The 16,216-nt window shown below is 41.6% G+C and overlaps 1 protein-coding gene across 27 annotated transcripts in view; it reads right to left on the bottom strand.

The window, feature by feature from the left end:
* Positions 1-16,216, bottom strand: part of NEBL (nebulette) — a 355,791-nt gene that overhangs the window by 25,488 nt on the left and 314,087 nt on the right. For 14 of the 27 annotated variants that reach the window (XM_084980375.1, XM_021064957.2, XM_021064951.2 and 11 more), the window contains 6 exons: positions 13,803-13,895; positions 12,386-12,478; positions 11,022-11,126; positions 9,862-10,033; positions 7,134-7,226; positions 5,498-5,647 (listed from right to left, as the gene is read on the bottom strand). In XM_084980375.1, coding sequence (XP_084836501.1) covers positions 5,498-5,647; positions 7,134-7,226; positions 9,862-10,033; positions 11,022-11,126; positions 12,386-12,478; positions 13,803-13,895 — 706 coding nt within the window. Of the gene's footprint in view, positions 1-4,488; positions 4,905-5,497; positions 5,648-7,133; positions 7,227-9,861; positions 10,034-11,021; positions 11,127-12,385; positions 12,479-12,515; positions 13,896-16,216 lie in introns of those variants that run through there. The other 13 variants (XR_014818008.1, XM_013980273.3, XM_013980276.3 and 10 more) reach the window with 5 other exon arrangements.

Below are 16,216 nucleotides of genomic sequence, written 5' to 3'. Positions count from 1 at the left end.
CCACCAACGAGGATTGTTCTAAAGTTCTTTCCAATTTCTGGAATACCATTTAAACAAATGCACATGATTCACTAAGGACATTAAGATTTTCATCAAACAGCTGTCATCACCATACAAGCTTCCTCCTTCTACACAAGCACTCAGCACTCCTCACCAGGACCCAGCGTAGGACACATTTCAAAGGCGACCCCGAATTTCAAAGCAACCAAGACATCATGGATACTACCTCTTTGCCTCCCTACCCAAAAAAGAAAATACCCTGGGAATGTTTCCACTTTAGGTTTTTTTTCAGCTATGCTTTAATGTCATTGAAACATATCAAAACATCATCAAAACAAAAATGGAAGAATTTTCTTGAAAGCCTTCCACCAGAGAATTTCACTTTTTTTTTTTTTTAATCTTTTGTCCTTTTAGGGCCATACCCATGGCATAGGGAGGTTCCCAGGCTAGGGGTCAAATCAGAGCTGCAGCTGCCGGCCTATGCCACAGCCACAGCCACGCCAGATCCGAGCTGCATCTGAGCGCTACCCCATAGTTCATGGCAACGCTGAATCCTTAACCCACTGAGCGGGGCCAGGGATCAAACCCACAACCTCATGGTTCCTAGTTGGATTCATTTCCACTGTGCCATGATGGGAACTCTGATAATTTTACTTTTTAAAAAATTTACGTATATGTATATCTGCAGTTCTAGTTTTTAAGATATTCATTTTTGTATACCTAAAACTAATACAGTGTCATATGTCAATTATATCTCAATTTGTTTTTAAAAGAAATAGAGTGGAATGAGTGGAAAACAATAGGAATTTGACCATTTCATTCATTCAACAAATATTTGCTGAGTGCTTATTTTAAGAGCTGGGGATAGAGTAGTAAACACAACAGCCAATATCCCGACCCCTGTGGGGCTTGTGTCCTAATGAGGCAAAGATGGACAAGCACACAGACAAATAAATATGTATCTCAGGTGGTGTCAAGTGCCATGAAGGAAAAACAAACAAAGAGTAAAGGGCCAGACAGAACAGGGAGGGGTGCTGTTTTATCTCTGGGAGTTAGAGAGGGTCTCTCTGATTAAGCGACCTCCGAGCAGGAACACAAAGAAAAAGGCAGCCAGGCAAGCAAAGATCTGAGTGTGGTGGGAAGGGGAGTGTTCCCTGCAGGGGAACAGGAGGAGCAAAGGCCCAGACGGGAGAGCTCTCCTGGAAGCCGGGAGTAAAGCAGGGAGACCAGGATGGATGGCCAGAGAGGAGGAGAGAGCGAGAAAGGCGGGAAACAGCTCCGGGCAGCAGGCAGGGGCCACATCAGATGAGGGCCCTGTAGGCAGTGGGAGGAGGTGGGTGACATTCAGAATGAAGCAGTGGCAGAAGGATGACGTGATCTAACTAACGTTTCAAAAAGATCCTCCGAGTCTGGAGCTAGAAGATGTAAACGGTTACATTTGGAACAGACAAGCAATGGGGTCCCACTGTACAGCCCTGGGAACTATGTCCAATCTCGGGTGGTAACATGATGAACGATAATATTAAAAAAAATATGTACATCTATGACTGGGTTACTGTGTTGTACAATAGGAGTTAAAAAAAACATTGTAAATCAACTATACTTTAATTAAAAAAAAAAAAAAAAGATTTTCTGACTGCCAGGTGGAGAACAGACCAGAGCAGAGGGCTGGTGGCTCCAGGTGGCAAGAGTAGAGACTGCAAACTAGTCTGGAAGCTTCTGTGATGACTCAAGGGAGAGAGGGCAGCAGCTGAAACAAGCAGGGAGGGCAGAGGTGGGAAAATTCTGGATACATTTTTCCTGGGGATGCTGACAAGATTTGCGGATGCTTTGGAAGTGGATGTGAGTAAAGACAAGCATGGAGGATGATTCCTAAGGGTTTGCTTTTGTTTGTTTTTTTTTTTTGTTTTGTTTTGTTTTTTGGCTGCACTTGCAGCTTATGGAAGTTCCCCGGCCAGGGACTGAACCCACGCCACAGCGGTGACCCAAGCTGCTGCGGTGACAATGCCAGATCCTTAGCCTGCTGAGCCACAAGAGAACTCCCCCTAAGGGTTTTGAATTCACTACCTGGAGAGTTGCAGTTGTTCCTGAGCAAACTGGGAAGCTCTGAAAAGTAGAATTTGGTGGGGAAGTGGGGGGTTGGTTGTGGAAATGTTAGGTTTGATATCTCACTGATCATCTGCCCATCGGCAGAATATGATTTGCTTCACTTAAAATAAATGAAATTAGGAACATATTCCCAGGCATCCTACAATCGTTTCGAATTAACACAGATACCTTGTGGGTATGTCATCACCTGTATTAATGTTATAAAACTTACTGGTACCTCTTTACTTTTGTTTCATACCTCACCATCTATTTTCCAAAACTGGAAATGTCACCCAACACACAGCATCTTGGCTTTGTAACAGGCAACTGAGGAAGGCAGCTTATAAATGTGTCCAAAGAGTCAGCTTTTCCTCCAAGGTATGATTTAAGTTCCTAAGACACTCCTTCCTGCCAAACATCCACCCTGCCACCTTTCATGGAATCTGAAATTCCCCCATCCTAAAAAGTGTAATTATTCCTATTAACCGCGAGTTACTCTTACTCAAATTCTAGTACAAATGCAAGACTACTTAAGCATACTTTCTTTTAATGGAGTCATTTTCTTATTCAGTTTGGCATAATGTGGGTTTTCTTGCTATAAGTAATTAGAAACAAAGGAGTGGTGACTTGAGAGGAAAAAGAGGAGATAAAACAGCAGCAGTGGGGTTTTTCTTTTCGGCCACACCTGCAGCATTCCGAAGTTCCCGGGCCAGGGATTGAACCTGTGCCACCTGCAATGACCTGAGTCACTGCAGTGACAATGCTGAATCCTTAACAGCAGTGGGTTTTTATAGTACAGCCTCAGAGGAGCAAATGGAATCGGAGACAAGTGAACTTGGTGTGGAGGGAGCTGGGGAACCTGCAGGAGAGTCTCTGAATTCCCTTTCTCCGCACAGATTCATGCAGGACCCGACCATGGACCTAGATGATGAGTCCACCTTAATCTCCAGTGCAGCCTCCTCCTCCGAACTGACTGCCTGCTTTCATTTGAATGTCTAGCTTAGGCACCACTTCAGAGCTCTGCGCTCTCCAGGAGAAGCATTATTTTCCCAAAGCCCCCCTTGGCCAAGTTAACGTCCACTTAGCATTCACATCTCAGCTCAAATCTTCCTTCCCTGGGGAAGGCTTCCCTGACATCAAGGCCAGATGGAGTTCCCCCTAGGAGGCCCTCAGAGCACTTACTCTGTTCACAATTATATATCACTTGGGTAAGTATCTGCTTAATGTTAGGGTTCCCCACCAGATTCCAAGCCCCGTGGAGCAGATGCATATCTCTTCTGCCCACTGCTGTGTGCATTGCCAGAGCTGAGCTCTTGGCTAGTGTACAAAGAGTCCCCAGTAAACCTTTGGTGAATAAATGAATGATCCTGTTTTTGTGTGTACAGACATGAAGTAAAGGGTCCCTGATGAGGCAAAGAACCACTTGGGAGAGACGTTATTGCCAGTACGCTGAACTCAGTAGAGGTGAATAAGGTGCATCAAAATTTGTTCTTGTATTTGTTTTTTTTTTTTTTTTTGTGGGTTTGTTTTTATTTTTGTCTTTGTCTTTTCTAGGGCCACACCTGTGGCATATGGAAGTTCCCAGCCTAGGGGTTTAATCAGAGCTGGAGTCGCTGATCCGAGCCGCGTCTGTGACCTATACCACAGCTCACAGCAATGCCGGATCCTTAACCCACTGAGCACAGCCAGGGATCAAACGCACAACCTCATGGTTTCTAGTCAGGTTCGTTAACCACTGCGCCATGAAAGGAACTCCCCTGCTTTGGTTTTATTTATCTCATCAGGCTTCAACATTATTCTGTTCCTCCAGAACCACAGAGGACCCTGAAGGGAGAAATCAAGAGCCCCACGTCCAACAAAAAAGGTACTGAATCATTTGTTAGATAGAGGACCAGACAGAGAAAGGGGAGCTCTCATGTCTATCTTAGCTGTAAGAATGCAAAACTAGTTTAGAAACGTTTCATTAGAATCGTATAGAAAGGAGAACCTCAAAAACATTCCATCAAAAAAAAAAAAAAAAAGCAAAAACCTCATAGAAACAGAGTACAAAAGTAGTTGCCAGAGTTGGGGTGGGGGAACAGGGAGAGATTGGTAAGAGGGTAAAATGTTCAGCTATACAATGAATACAGTGGCTATAGTTGATAACACTGTATTGTATAAATGAAATTTTCTGACAGAGTAGAACTTAAGTGTTCTTGCCAAAAAAAAAAAAAAAGATAAATACATGAGGTGACGGATATGTTAATTGAGTCAATGGGGGGATCTTTTAGCAAGGTCTATGTATATCAAATCACCATGATGTACACTTTAAATATTTGACAATTCTCTATGTCAATTACACCTCAGTAAACCTGAAATTTAAGAAAAGAGAAATCTTTTTACCACGCGAAGGCAAGTCTGTATAATTTAAGATGTATTAACTATAACCGATTTTATTCCCATAGGCGTTTTCCTATAATGAATGCAAAAAACAATTACTCAATTACAAGAGATTTCAGAGTTTCATCAGATCCTCAGTCACATTACTTTCCCTCTCAAGATGTTAAATTGCTCCACTTCAAAATCTCCAGCCTTAGGGATTTCAGCGCTCTGGGCGTGGGCCGAAAAGGAAATTCCACATTCCTTCTGTTTTTGCACTCACTCCCCTCCCCTTCTTGGCTGCACTGCAATGTGGCTGTACCTTAGTCTCAACCTTTAGTAACGCCCTTATCAGCGGGGGTAGTGTAACATCCAAAACCATTTCAACTACTAATATCCAGCACTAATCCACCAGCTTGGATGCAGAAAACAGGAGATGGTAGAGGGAAAGGATGGCTCTATAAAATATAGAAAGATTCTTAACAATCAACAGTATTTTGATGGTTTGATTTAAAAAAAGAAAATCAATCAACAGTATTGTTTGATTTAAAAAAAAAAAATCTCATATCCCAAGTACATACTTCATTTCTTTTTGGCAAGATCTAACTTTATCTGCAAATGTATATCAATATTTAAACATACACATTCACAGCAACCTCTTAGCCTCTCAACTATAACTGTAAGATTGATTTTTCCTTAATGGAAATCAGATACAAACTCCACAGAACTGAAGTTTCCACTCTCTGGGCTGTGGATTCCAGCCATCACTCACAACACCTGTGAAAGAGACTCACGTAGCAGGTCCCAAGATCCTGCTCTCATTAAAGATCCATTTGTAGTGAAGACAGTGAAAGTAAGACAGGACAAACAAGCATGCAAAAATGCAGATTAGTAGTTCAGGGGGAAAAAAAAAAAAAAAACAACTTTCTAAATATAATTCAAAATGTTCAAATGCATCCAGGCCAAACCTTTGTGCAAAAGTGAAGAATTTGTTAAAGACACACTTGTGACACCTTAAAAAAAAAAATTGAGCGTGCTTAACATCTGGTACCTCCTTCATCAGACGGCCTTGTTCCCTCACTGCAGCATGAAAAGCTAGGGTAAGTCTCAGATATTTCTGATTTGTCATCGCCCAGGCCTGTACCAAAAGTACTGCCTGAATGAGATCGAGACCGTTGTCTCCAATAATGACTCGCCTTTTCTACAGTGGAGGGAAAATAGTCATACTTGTGATTAAGAGGCTTGAAGAACAAAGGAAACACAAAAATACTTAAAAACTTGACAAGGAATAATCCCTCATTAAATTCCAATCCCAAACCTCAGCTATTATAAATTCCCAAATTTCAGCATACGTGGCATCGACTATATACATGACTTAATGATCATTTATACTCATTTTTTTAACCTGGATTTTAAAGGAGAAATGGAGGCTGGGAAACTGACAACAACGAAGAAAAACACTGGCAAATTGGTAAATCTCTATTAAACAAAACATTTGGTTATAAAGGATTATTTTCAAATATCACCAAGGATACAGCATACGTTGCTTTTATTTTTAGAAAATTAAATGACAATTTGGTCATGTGAATCAAGTTAACTGAAAATATCAGAATCCCTACTTTGCCTTGGGCTTTCAATTTTGTTAATGTCAACAATTAAGCCTAGAGTAGAAATCAGGAGGGCAGAGTAAGACCTAAATGACATCCCTATTTAAATTGCTTAAAATAATTACGTAACTGTCAGATCATCAGTTTGCTAAACGTGGTTTGAAAATCTGAAAGGTCAAGCCATGCTATCACTATACTTAAATATCCAAACCATTTTGGTTTTTGCTTTTAATTATAAACACTCTAAGTTTAAAGTCAAATGAACTTCTGATGTTTTGCATTATATGAAAACTCAGATAAATTTTAAGGATACTTGAAAGTCCGTTTGATCTTAAAACGTTTATGATGCTATATAGAAAATCTCCCCACAGTTTTACATATAATTCTTCAAATTAATTCTTAAATTAAAGAACTCTAGGAGTCCCCATCATGGCACAACAGAAACAAATCCGACTAGTATCCATGAGGTTGAGGGTTTGATCCCTGGCCTCACTCAGTGGGTTCAGGATCCGGTGTTGCTGTGAGCTGTGGTGTAGGTCACAGACGAGGCTCCGATCTGGCATTGCTGTGGCTGTGGTGTAGGTCGGCAGCTGCAACTCTGATTAGACCCCTAGCCTGGGAACCTCCATATGCTGCAGGTGCAGGCCTAGAAAGACAAAAAAAGACCAGAAAAAAAACAAACAAAAAAACCTCTACTTTTAAAATGTTGTATTTTTCATGAACAAATCTCCATTATGCCTCAGCAGTTTAGTGCAGCAGTTTAGCCGCATTTGAAAGCCAAGAAAACCTACAAAAATCATATTCACTAATAAAAAGCAGATGTAAATAAGCTCTAGACAGCTTTTAAAATAAATCTAGAACAAGCGAATCTAGGTTATATTAAAAAGCCCTTTTGCCAGTTTTGTTTTCATAAATGATTAACGGTATATTAAACAGCACAGCAACTTTTTCAGTTTTTCAAACTCCCAACTTAAAAATTTACATTACACAGATGGCACAGGGAACCTCCCCAGCTCACAGGAGCTTCACTTTGTGGACAAAATCATGTCAACGGGAAGGAACTGAAAACGCAGGCAGTACCAGAGAGCATGCGGAGACTTCTAGACTGAATATTATCTTCCAGGGGATCGATGTCGAAGATGGAGCCGGGATCTGTGCGCCAGACTTTGAGGTCTTTTACCAAAAGGAAGAAATCAACACATCACGAGTGAATCTTTCAAAGTCAGCACCAAAGGGAGTCAAGCAAACGTCTGGAAAGGGGCGTATGCAAAAAGCAAGCGTGTTGACAGGCTAGCCCACCGCGCCCCAGCCTGCACAGGAGAAGGAAGGGACATTCACACTCACAGGATTTGCTAAGAAAACTTTCTCATCATATTTAAGTTGATTCTTCATCGACTTTCCCTGGGGAGGGAGGCTGTGACTCATCACCTAACACAGGTGCACACCAGACAGCTCCCCACACTCCCCGTAACCATCACGCGTGCTCTCCGCACACCAAAACAGGTAGAAGGTTGATTAAAACTCTTAAGATCACGCGAATAATTAATAAGAAGTGATTGAAAGGTTTTTTCTAAGAAAACAAAGCAAAACAAACATCAACAACTTCTCTCCCTACCAGAGAAACAAATGTTTGAAATGTAGGTAAGCGGCAAGCCCAGTTTTCATGCTGAGCCGGTGAGCACAGGCTCACCCAGGTAAGATGTGTTTATGAGAGAAGTGTAGTGAAACAAGGCACTGAGCCAGGAGGGATCAGGGACGGAGAGATGAATGAGGAGCAGCTTCCTGCTCTCAACGGACCACCGATTAGCTCACTGCTACAGTCAGTAATCGGACTGGGCCAGCCAATTTACTCTCCTCTTCTAGGTGGAGGCACAACCCAAATCTAATAACTTCTCAGTTTATCAGTCTCTCCAACTAATGGTTATCAAGTCCTACAATGACCTGGATGGTGTTGTACCAACAATGCGAAAATAACCTACCTACAGACATGGGGCAGAACTGGAGCTTGAGTAAAGGGAGTTAATTATTAAACTGCAGCTGGAGATCGGCTTGTCTGTCTTTATTGAATGTTATGGAATGGTTACCATAGGCCAGGCACCATTCTCAGTTACAACAACTCATTTGAATGTCATACATATTGGAGTAGGTACTAGTATTATCTCCATTTCATAGATGAGGAAACTGAGGCACAGGCAGATTGAGTCAGCTTGGCCCATGTTACACAAGCAGTAAGTGGCAAAGCCTGCAACATAAATAGAAGCACCTGGCTTAGTCTGAAACATCAAAAAATCTCTAGCCTTGTATTTTCATGCCTGGCTCAGAAGTTCAATGTCTGCTGACTGTACTCTATTTTGTTGTTTCATAAGTAAAGTCCTCGACAGGAAACAGATTCCCCCAATAATGAGTTATAAACTGACTTCTGGATCACCCCATAAGGGAATAATTTCAAGTTATAAATCTTACATATTCTTTAAAAATAATAATTTCTATCCCAGAGGTAATAAATACTGGATTCCAAGTTCAAAGTCTAGACAATCTCCCAGTTTCTAGCACGGATCTCAGTCATTCCTGGCCCGTGATCTAGGGTCAGACCCTGGTGTGAGCTGTGCCAACTTCAGCATTTCCACCCTCCTGGGGTCAATCAGCCCCTCTGCATCGTCCCTTATGAGATGTTACTACAAAGCAACGAAACTCTGTTACTCTCAGTGAAAACATCATGCATGACTCATCCATCCAACTTAATGAGATCCTTCTTAAGCAATCAACTCGGGAAGATCGGCAAAGCTATTTGTGGCCTACGAATATGTTTAGAATCACTCTTAGGAAAATACTTTCAGAGTTGCTTAATAATTATCCAAGTACCTCAGTGCCCTGCCTTCAGGGCCTGTGTTTTACAATAAGACACTACCTTGTCAACCACACTTTCCTCACCCAGCTCATCTCTAAATGGCCTTCCATTGGTTCCAAAAACTCTCACCTTTAAAGAGGAAGTCAACCCAACGCTGGGAATACTGAGAGGCATGTTGCATGCTTACCAAAACTATTATCGGAGCTATATAACTGAACTCGCTGTAGAAATTCAGAGGCTAACTGCTCTGAAGAAGACAATGGTTACTGGAGGTATGCGTTGTTGCTACATTTTGAAAAATCAGGAACTTTCCTTTCTAGCCCTAGTGTAAACCATGCTGTGTCTGTCCCCCCTTTGACTCTGTGTTTGTGATTGTCTCTGGCTGACAAGAAGGAACAGCAGGAAAAGAAGGTCGCCTCCTCTCTGATCTATGCGACGTTCAGACAGCTCTGGCTTCTCCCAGTTCAGAGATAATATTCAAAAGACATCAGCTATCCATATTGTGGAATACCATCGAAATCCCTCTGGCCTGTCTGTTGGGGGTAAAAAGGACCTAGATGGGATTACTTCCGTTCCGTCACCCATGGAGACCATGTCTGCAGTACCACTACTGATCAACACATAACCTAAAGGGAAACAAGATAACTGTTCAACCTTCATTATTAGCCATGTCTGATAGCTAGGCCGCTTCTCTGCGCAACAAGAACACTCCTCAGTCCAAAAAGTTATCAAAGACCAAGAACATCCAGGAACAGGATGGATGCCAGCGCTACCTGGCAAAGGCCAAGAATCCCATCCAACCTGGGGCAAACAGTAACCTGTGGCCTGTGGTCCACTTTCAGCTGGGCACCGCGGCAGGCATGTGAGGAGGAGTCAGACGATGAAGAAGTGAATCCTAAAGTTAGGGCAAACTCGATCTCTGTGACTGCGCAGACCTGCCGAGCAGGCCCGTCCGCTTACCGACGATGATTCCAGGTCTCCGGTCCATCTCCACGATGTGAGGGTGGACGCCTTTATACGCAGCATCGCTGACCACCTGGGTGTTCTTCCTCACTCGCTCTGTCACGGGGTCATCCACGACCGGAGTAAAGCCCCTTCCCTTTGTCTTTTCAAAATCTTCGTGGTATTTCACCTGAAAGAGGGGAAAAGACTATTAATGCAAAGTGAAATTTCCTGATTGTTACAGAGCTCACAAAAATTCGATGTTACGACAGGCAGTCACTGCATCAGCTGCACCTAGAGTATTTTTCTACTGAGATGTATCTTTTCCAATTATTCCAAAAAATTAATGTCTGAAACTTCGGTTTCCTAGCATCACAGACCAAGTGCTGACATTTTCACGATGTTTGTCATCATCTTGGTTAGTAGCTCTTTTAATATATAAACCTGTACACCAGGAAGGAGTGTTAAAAGACCTATTTTTAAAATCCTGGTTACTCCCTGAAATGTACTCACTTAGGTATAAATTAATTTCCTGTCTCTTAAACTTTAATATGCAATAAAATCATAAGCTATTCCTACACAATTACTCAAGAAAGCAGTATAATTTAAAATTAGATTGAGTTGCAAATAAGTTTATATATATTTCTGTCTATAACTACAAAAACGTATATATACTGCAAAACAAACATTTTTTTTATGTCCTGAAATTGGATTAGGGTGATGTTATTCAGCTCTGCAAATTATTCTAGAAATCACTGAATTGTACACTTTAAATGGGTGAACTTTATGGTATTTAAAATATACCTCATGAACTTTTTTTAAAAAAAACGCAGATTTTTATATTTTTTTCGTACGTAAACATACCAAACTACACCTTAAAATTAATCAAAAAGAAATCCAAGCAAACATCTTTCACAAAATTCTTTCACAGCAGTAGAGTCGTGTTAGAGATAAAACACACCCAAAAAGTCACTGAGAAAAAATTATTTTATTAGATCAAATATTTCCATTACATTTCAATGTGATTAGAAAAGTACCCCCCACAAAGGACAGCCCCATCCACTCTTCCATGCTTTGTTAGTTATCCAGATTAACGGTGAACAATGTCATCAATACATGGGGTCGTGCTGTTCCTTAGCATGTTTTAGTCATGGGAGGAGGATCTGGTTGGACCCTACCATTGAAATATGACTTTGAGCTTCTTTGACATGTCTGAGACCAGGTGTATCTAAAATCAGACTTGGTCTACCTTTCATCTGTTTCTGGTCCTGAGTATATTTTACCTGCAAAGTAAACAGGAGAACATACTTAACAAGAAGATCAGTTTAAAAATTAGGTAACGTTTTCAAGCTTTCCAAATGAGTGAAACATATACAACATATTCTGAATTAGTTCCCAGGCAAGTTGTTCAGTGAGTCACATTTCATTTGTGAATAAGGATCTCAAATTTTGCTCGGAAGGGTCTCCTTTAAAGGCTGCAGCAAAGATGACCTAAATCAGCCTATCAACTGAAAATAAACACGTGAGTGACCAACACCCACTAACAACGAATCAGTGAGAGTGGTTACCATCCTTTGACTACACAGGAAAAATCCAAAACTAAATGGGACCTACATTTATTCTTCTGGTTCTGTATCTCCCCATTCTCTACCATAACACTGGAAGAAGGTATACTCAACATCCCTGTGCTTCCTTTTATTTTTTCCTACCATAGAGGAAGAACAACAGTGAGTAACAAATTTAGGTTCCTTCTAAATGGCCTCAGCTTAGAATTTATGTGGCATACAGTCAACATCTCTGGACAGAAATGCCACAAGAGAGCTGTATGTTGTAAAACCTAAATGCTGATTCCCAGGCATAAAGTGCCTCTTGACAGCTAGCCATCAGAACACGGCTATTTGTGAAGCTGATTATATATACAACAGCACATCAACTGATGCAGACCTGAGGGTGCCTGCGCAACCCAGAACTGAAGCGCTGGTGTTTCCTAAGAGAAAGCACACCCGTTACCCAAATAAGACATTGACATGCCCTCTGGGACTTTCATGAGTAACCGAATTCTATGATAAATATATTTAAAGACCTTTCTTTCCCCTCTAAGTCCTTACTCTGTAGTCATGATTCATTTCTTATTTTGTTTTGCAGAGAGGATTTAATAATTCACATTCAATGGGCTACATCTGTAAAATGACAGTTGTTTAACTTACCCATCAAAGACTTTACCACTTTCAAAGACACTGGCTAAAATAACAAGAATCATTGTTTAAATGAACATAATACGGTTTAAAACGAAACTTCAAATGTGGCTGGTGGTCACATCTGGAACTATCAATGAAAGGTTTGCAGGATAATGTAAAATGAAACAGTGGCAGCTTTGGGAAGTCATCGGAAACAGCATGCGTACTTACTGCATAGATGGCAAATGTTTCTTGGAAATCAATTTTATTTTCACAAGGAAAAAAAAAAAAAGATCAGGTCTGCAAGTAAATAATAAGGAATATGTCCTTTGTGATAATAGCCCCAAGTGAATAAGACAACTTGCCGAACTAATATTTTCTTGATTCTTCTTTACTCTTTCCATTTCAGGAGTTACACTTAAAGCCGTAGCTCTTCCCAGGTGACCTTTATAATAAACCTATCATTTTGGAAAACAGAAAGCAGAGCACTGTGAATCAATTCAACTCAAGAAGCATCTCTCGGTATTTATTGCAAAGAGCTAGCCGAGGAAAGGAAGTCATGAAAAAAACAGGCTGCTATCGGAAGTCTACTCGTATTAAAATGCTTGCATCTCCAATCAGTCTATTTGAATTCATCCCCTAGCAGTGAATCGCTGTGAATGAAATCACTGTGGATGTACTCAGTAATCTATCAGTAAAGCTGTAAGAAGCATTTTATCACAAAGGATAGAAGAAATGGCTTCATGGAGATTACGTTAAGGCACACATCCCGTGGAGAAGTACTGTACTGGTGTGGTTTCTTGGTAACTGACTGCGGCGGGATGCCTGAACACCTGCACAGTATCCGCGGTCCTCTAGAAGGCCGCCGTGCTCCCCGCTGCTCCTGTCCTCCTTCTCAATGGCCGTGCTCCCCTCGAGAGCACTGGAGTCCCATCGGCGGTGCCTCTACTCTATCAGGAAAGACGAGCATCTACTTCCCCAAAATACAGTTGCCCCGGAAAGGGCCAAACAATAAACTACCTTTCCTTTACAATCTGGTCAAATGACTTTAAAGGTCTGAAGAAGAAAAGATTTCTTTACACCTAACAGATTTCCAAATTTCCTCTTCCCAAGAACCCAATTTATATGTTAATGACTTCAAAAAAGGATTCTCTGGGCAAACGGCATCCATGGATGACATAACCAACAGAGTTAGAGCAGGCCAGAGCAGGCCAGGAGTTGGTGTCTGAGCAAAACCTGACGGCCCCTGAACAAGTGCCCCGAAAACGGACCTGCCCCGTGTGACCTCTTCAGGTGGGCACACATTATAGTTTTTCCCCAGATGATGATCCAAAAATAAGGCAACAATAGCAGGGAGTGGGAGACGGGCCTGGATAGGCCACAGAACAAGAGTGAGTGAGTGAGTGAGTGAGTGTGTGTGTGTGTGTGTGTGTGTGTGTGTGTAAAAGGAAATGGGAAAGCTTATTTGTAAGGCCAAGATGCCAGAGCTGCCACTGCATCCCTTTGGGGAACCACAGACACTCTAAGCATGAAGACCAGATAAGGATACCCAATAACCTGGAGACAAAAATCACACTGGCAGTCACTGAGTACTCTGAGCAGCGAATGCCCGGCTGGACCCACAATGCCAAAGACACAGAAACCTTTCAAATCAGTTGGCAGCCAACTGAGAGCAGAGTGTCAACTCAAGGTCATGAAAACTCTGTAAACACAATCCTTTCCAATGAAGGCACATGCTGACAATACGTTTGCTGTGTAAGAGAGAAGTTACTAAGATCACACATTGCTGAGGTTCTTCTGGTTTTCTTTAACTCTCTTCAGCTCTGGTGGGTCAGAAATCGCAGTTGCCTGTTTCAACTCGCCTTTGTATTTGACCTGCAGAGGATACAGAAGAAGAATAGCGTGATCTCCACCCAAATAAACCAGAACAGGAGCCTCAGAACCAACCCCATCTTTTCTACACGTGCCTCCCCACAGCAGATGCGTGTCAACCTTTCAGTTCAAATCTACACCTCGATTCTGATTCTTCTGACTTAGCAAGCACAGTGGTGGTTGCACGCCTTAAAAATTATTTTTAATAAATACTTGCTGTTCAATACCCAAACGAACTGCAGATGCCACAACGAAATGTAATGGAAATAGAAAAGCAAAACCCTGTAATGAAATCATTACAAGAAAACTAGAGTGAAGTAGCAGTGGCAGCCCAAGACCCTGGAGCCTCAGCCTTCAAAAGAAGCTGAAAACCCCTCACTCCTACCACCCACCAGAAATATTATAAGAAGGGAGCAGTGTTCAGCCTGATTTTTCTCCTCTGCCTGAGAGAACTCACTCTTAAATTTTACTTTATATTTTATTTTATGATTTTTATTTTTTCCATTATAATTGATTTACAGTGTTTTGTCAATCTCTACTGTGGAGCAAAGTGACCCAGTCATATGTATGTGTATATATATATATATATATATATATATATACACACACACACACACATATGCTTTTTTCACATTATCCTCCCTCATGTTCCATCACAAGTGATTATAGCTCCCAGTGCTCTCCAGCAGGACATCATTGCTTATCTACTCCAAATGCAATAGTTGCATCTATTAACCCCAGACTCCCAGTCCATCCCAATCCCTCCCCCTCCCCCTCCCCCTTGGCAACCACAAGTCTGTTCTTCAAGTCCATGAGACTCTCATACTAAGTGAAGTAAGTCAGAAAGACAAATACCATATGATATTACATATCTGGAATCTAATGTACGGCACAAATGTACCTTTTCACTCTTTAATTTTAAATTCTCTCAAAAATTACCCTGTTTCAGAATTCCTGTTGTGACTCGGGGTTAACGAACCTGACTAGTATCCATGAGGATATGGGTTCAATCCCTGGCCTCGCTCATTGGGTTAAGGATCCAGCGTTGCCATGAGCTGTGGTGTAGGTCGAAGACAAGGCTAGGATTCTGTATTGCTGTGGCTGTGGTGTAGGCCAGCAGCTACAGCTCTGATTGGACCCCTAGCCTGGGAACCTCCATAAGCCACAGGGTGTGGCCCTAAAAGACAAAAAAAAAAAAAAATTACCCTGTTTCAGAAGAAGAAGGTAATTATTTATAATGGTAAAAGTTCCGTAAAAAGATCAAGAACAGGAAAAGTAACCACTGGGGAACATATCTGAATGGGATTTCTGGTTCAGGGAGGCCTGGGTTCAAATCCAAGCCCTGCTCACAAACCACAGGTTCCCAGCATGACTCAGTTTCCTACACCTGCCAACCAGAAGACTAATCACGCCGACCTTTGCTTCACTTAAGGCATTTAGCACAGGGTCCCTATCGGAGGAACCTCATGCCTGTTCACTATCATTGTTTTATTAGCAACAGATTACTAATTGATTGAAAAATGTTTCCTGCTTTATTTATAAGGTTCCCCGTCCTGACATTATATCTTACAACCACAGTCAGGCCAGGCCTTCTTTTGCCTTATTTCAATATTTCAATAAACAAGTTTTGTTTTTGTTTTTGTTTTCTTTTTAAATGGTGGAAAATCAAACTTTATTCTTCCTGTTTTTTTTTTTTTTTTGCTGCATCCATGGTATGTGGAAGTTCCCAGGCCAGGGATCAAACCCGTGCCACAGCAGTAACCCCAGCCACTGAAGTGACAATGCCAGATTCTTAACCCGCTGTGCCACCTGGGAACTCCCTTTTTGATCTTTGTTAAACTAGACCAACAAATATAAATACATTACAAATATTTTCTTGTTTTTTATAGACATGGAATAGAAGGAGTTTACATTCAACAAACATGTAATTGAGGACGAGCAAACCAATTTCGCAACAAGGAGTCTGTGAACGAAACAAATGGGAATGTTCAAGACACAGCAATAAATTAAAAAATGGTGAAATCATAAGTTGAAATCATAGCAGAGGTGGTAAAGCAGGAAGGTACCAATTCCTCGGCCTCGTATTTGAGGCCTTCCCCAGGAGGGCCCCTGCGTACAGTTTCTGCTCTAGGTCCTACATGCTTCTCTAGTTTTCCGATAGACAAGTTTCTCTGTTTTGTTTTTTTTTTCTCTCTCAGATCTACAACAGACCCACCACACTATGTCTCCAGGTCTTCAAATCCGGGTGCAGTTTTAGAGATTTACCAGCTAAATTATGAGGCCCACGAGGACCGGAGTGGGTCTTGCCCATCTGTGTGTCCCAC

This window comes from Sus scrofa, chromosome 10 (assembly GCF_054392235.1).
Source record: "Sus scrofa isolate SSC_HxYL_T2T_F1_AM1 chromosome 10, Sscrofa_HxYL_maternal_Yorkshire_Landrace_v2.0, whole genome shotgun sequence".
NCBI lineage: Eukaryota > Metazoa > Chordata > Mammalia > Artiodactyla > Suidae > Sus > Sus scrofa.
The sequence above is the reverse complement of the archived record's forward strand: the minus strand, read 5'-3'. Positions and strand labels throughout refer to the sequence as shown.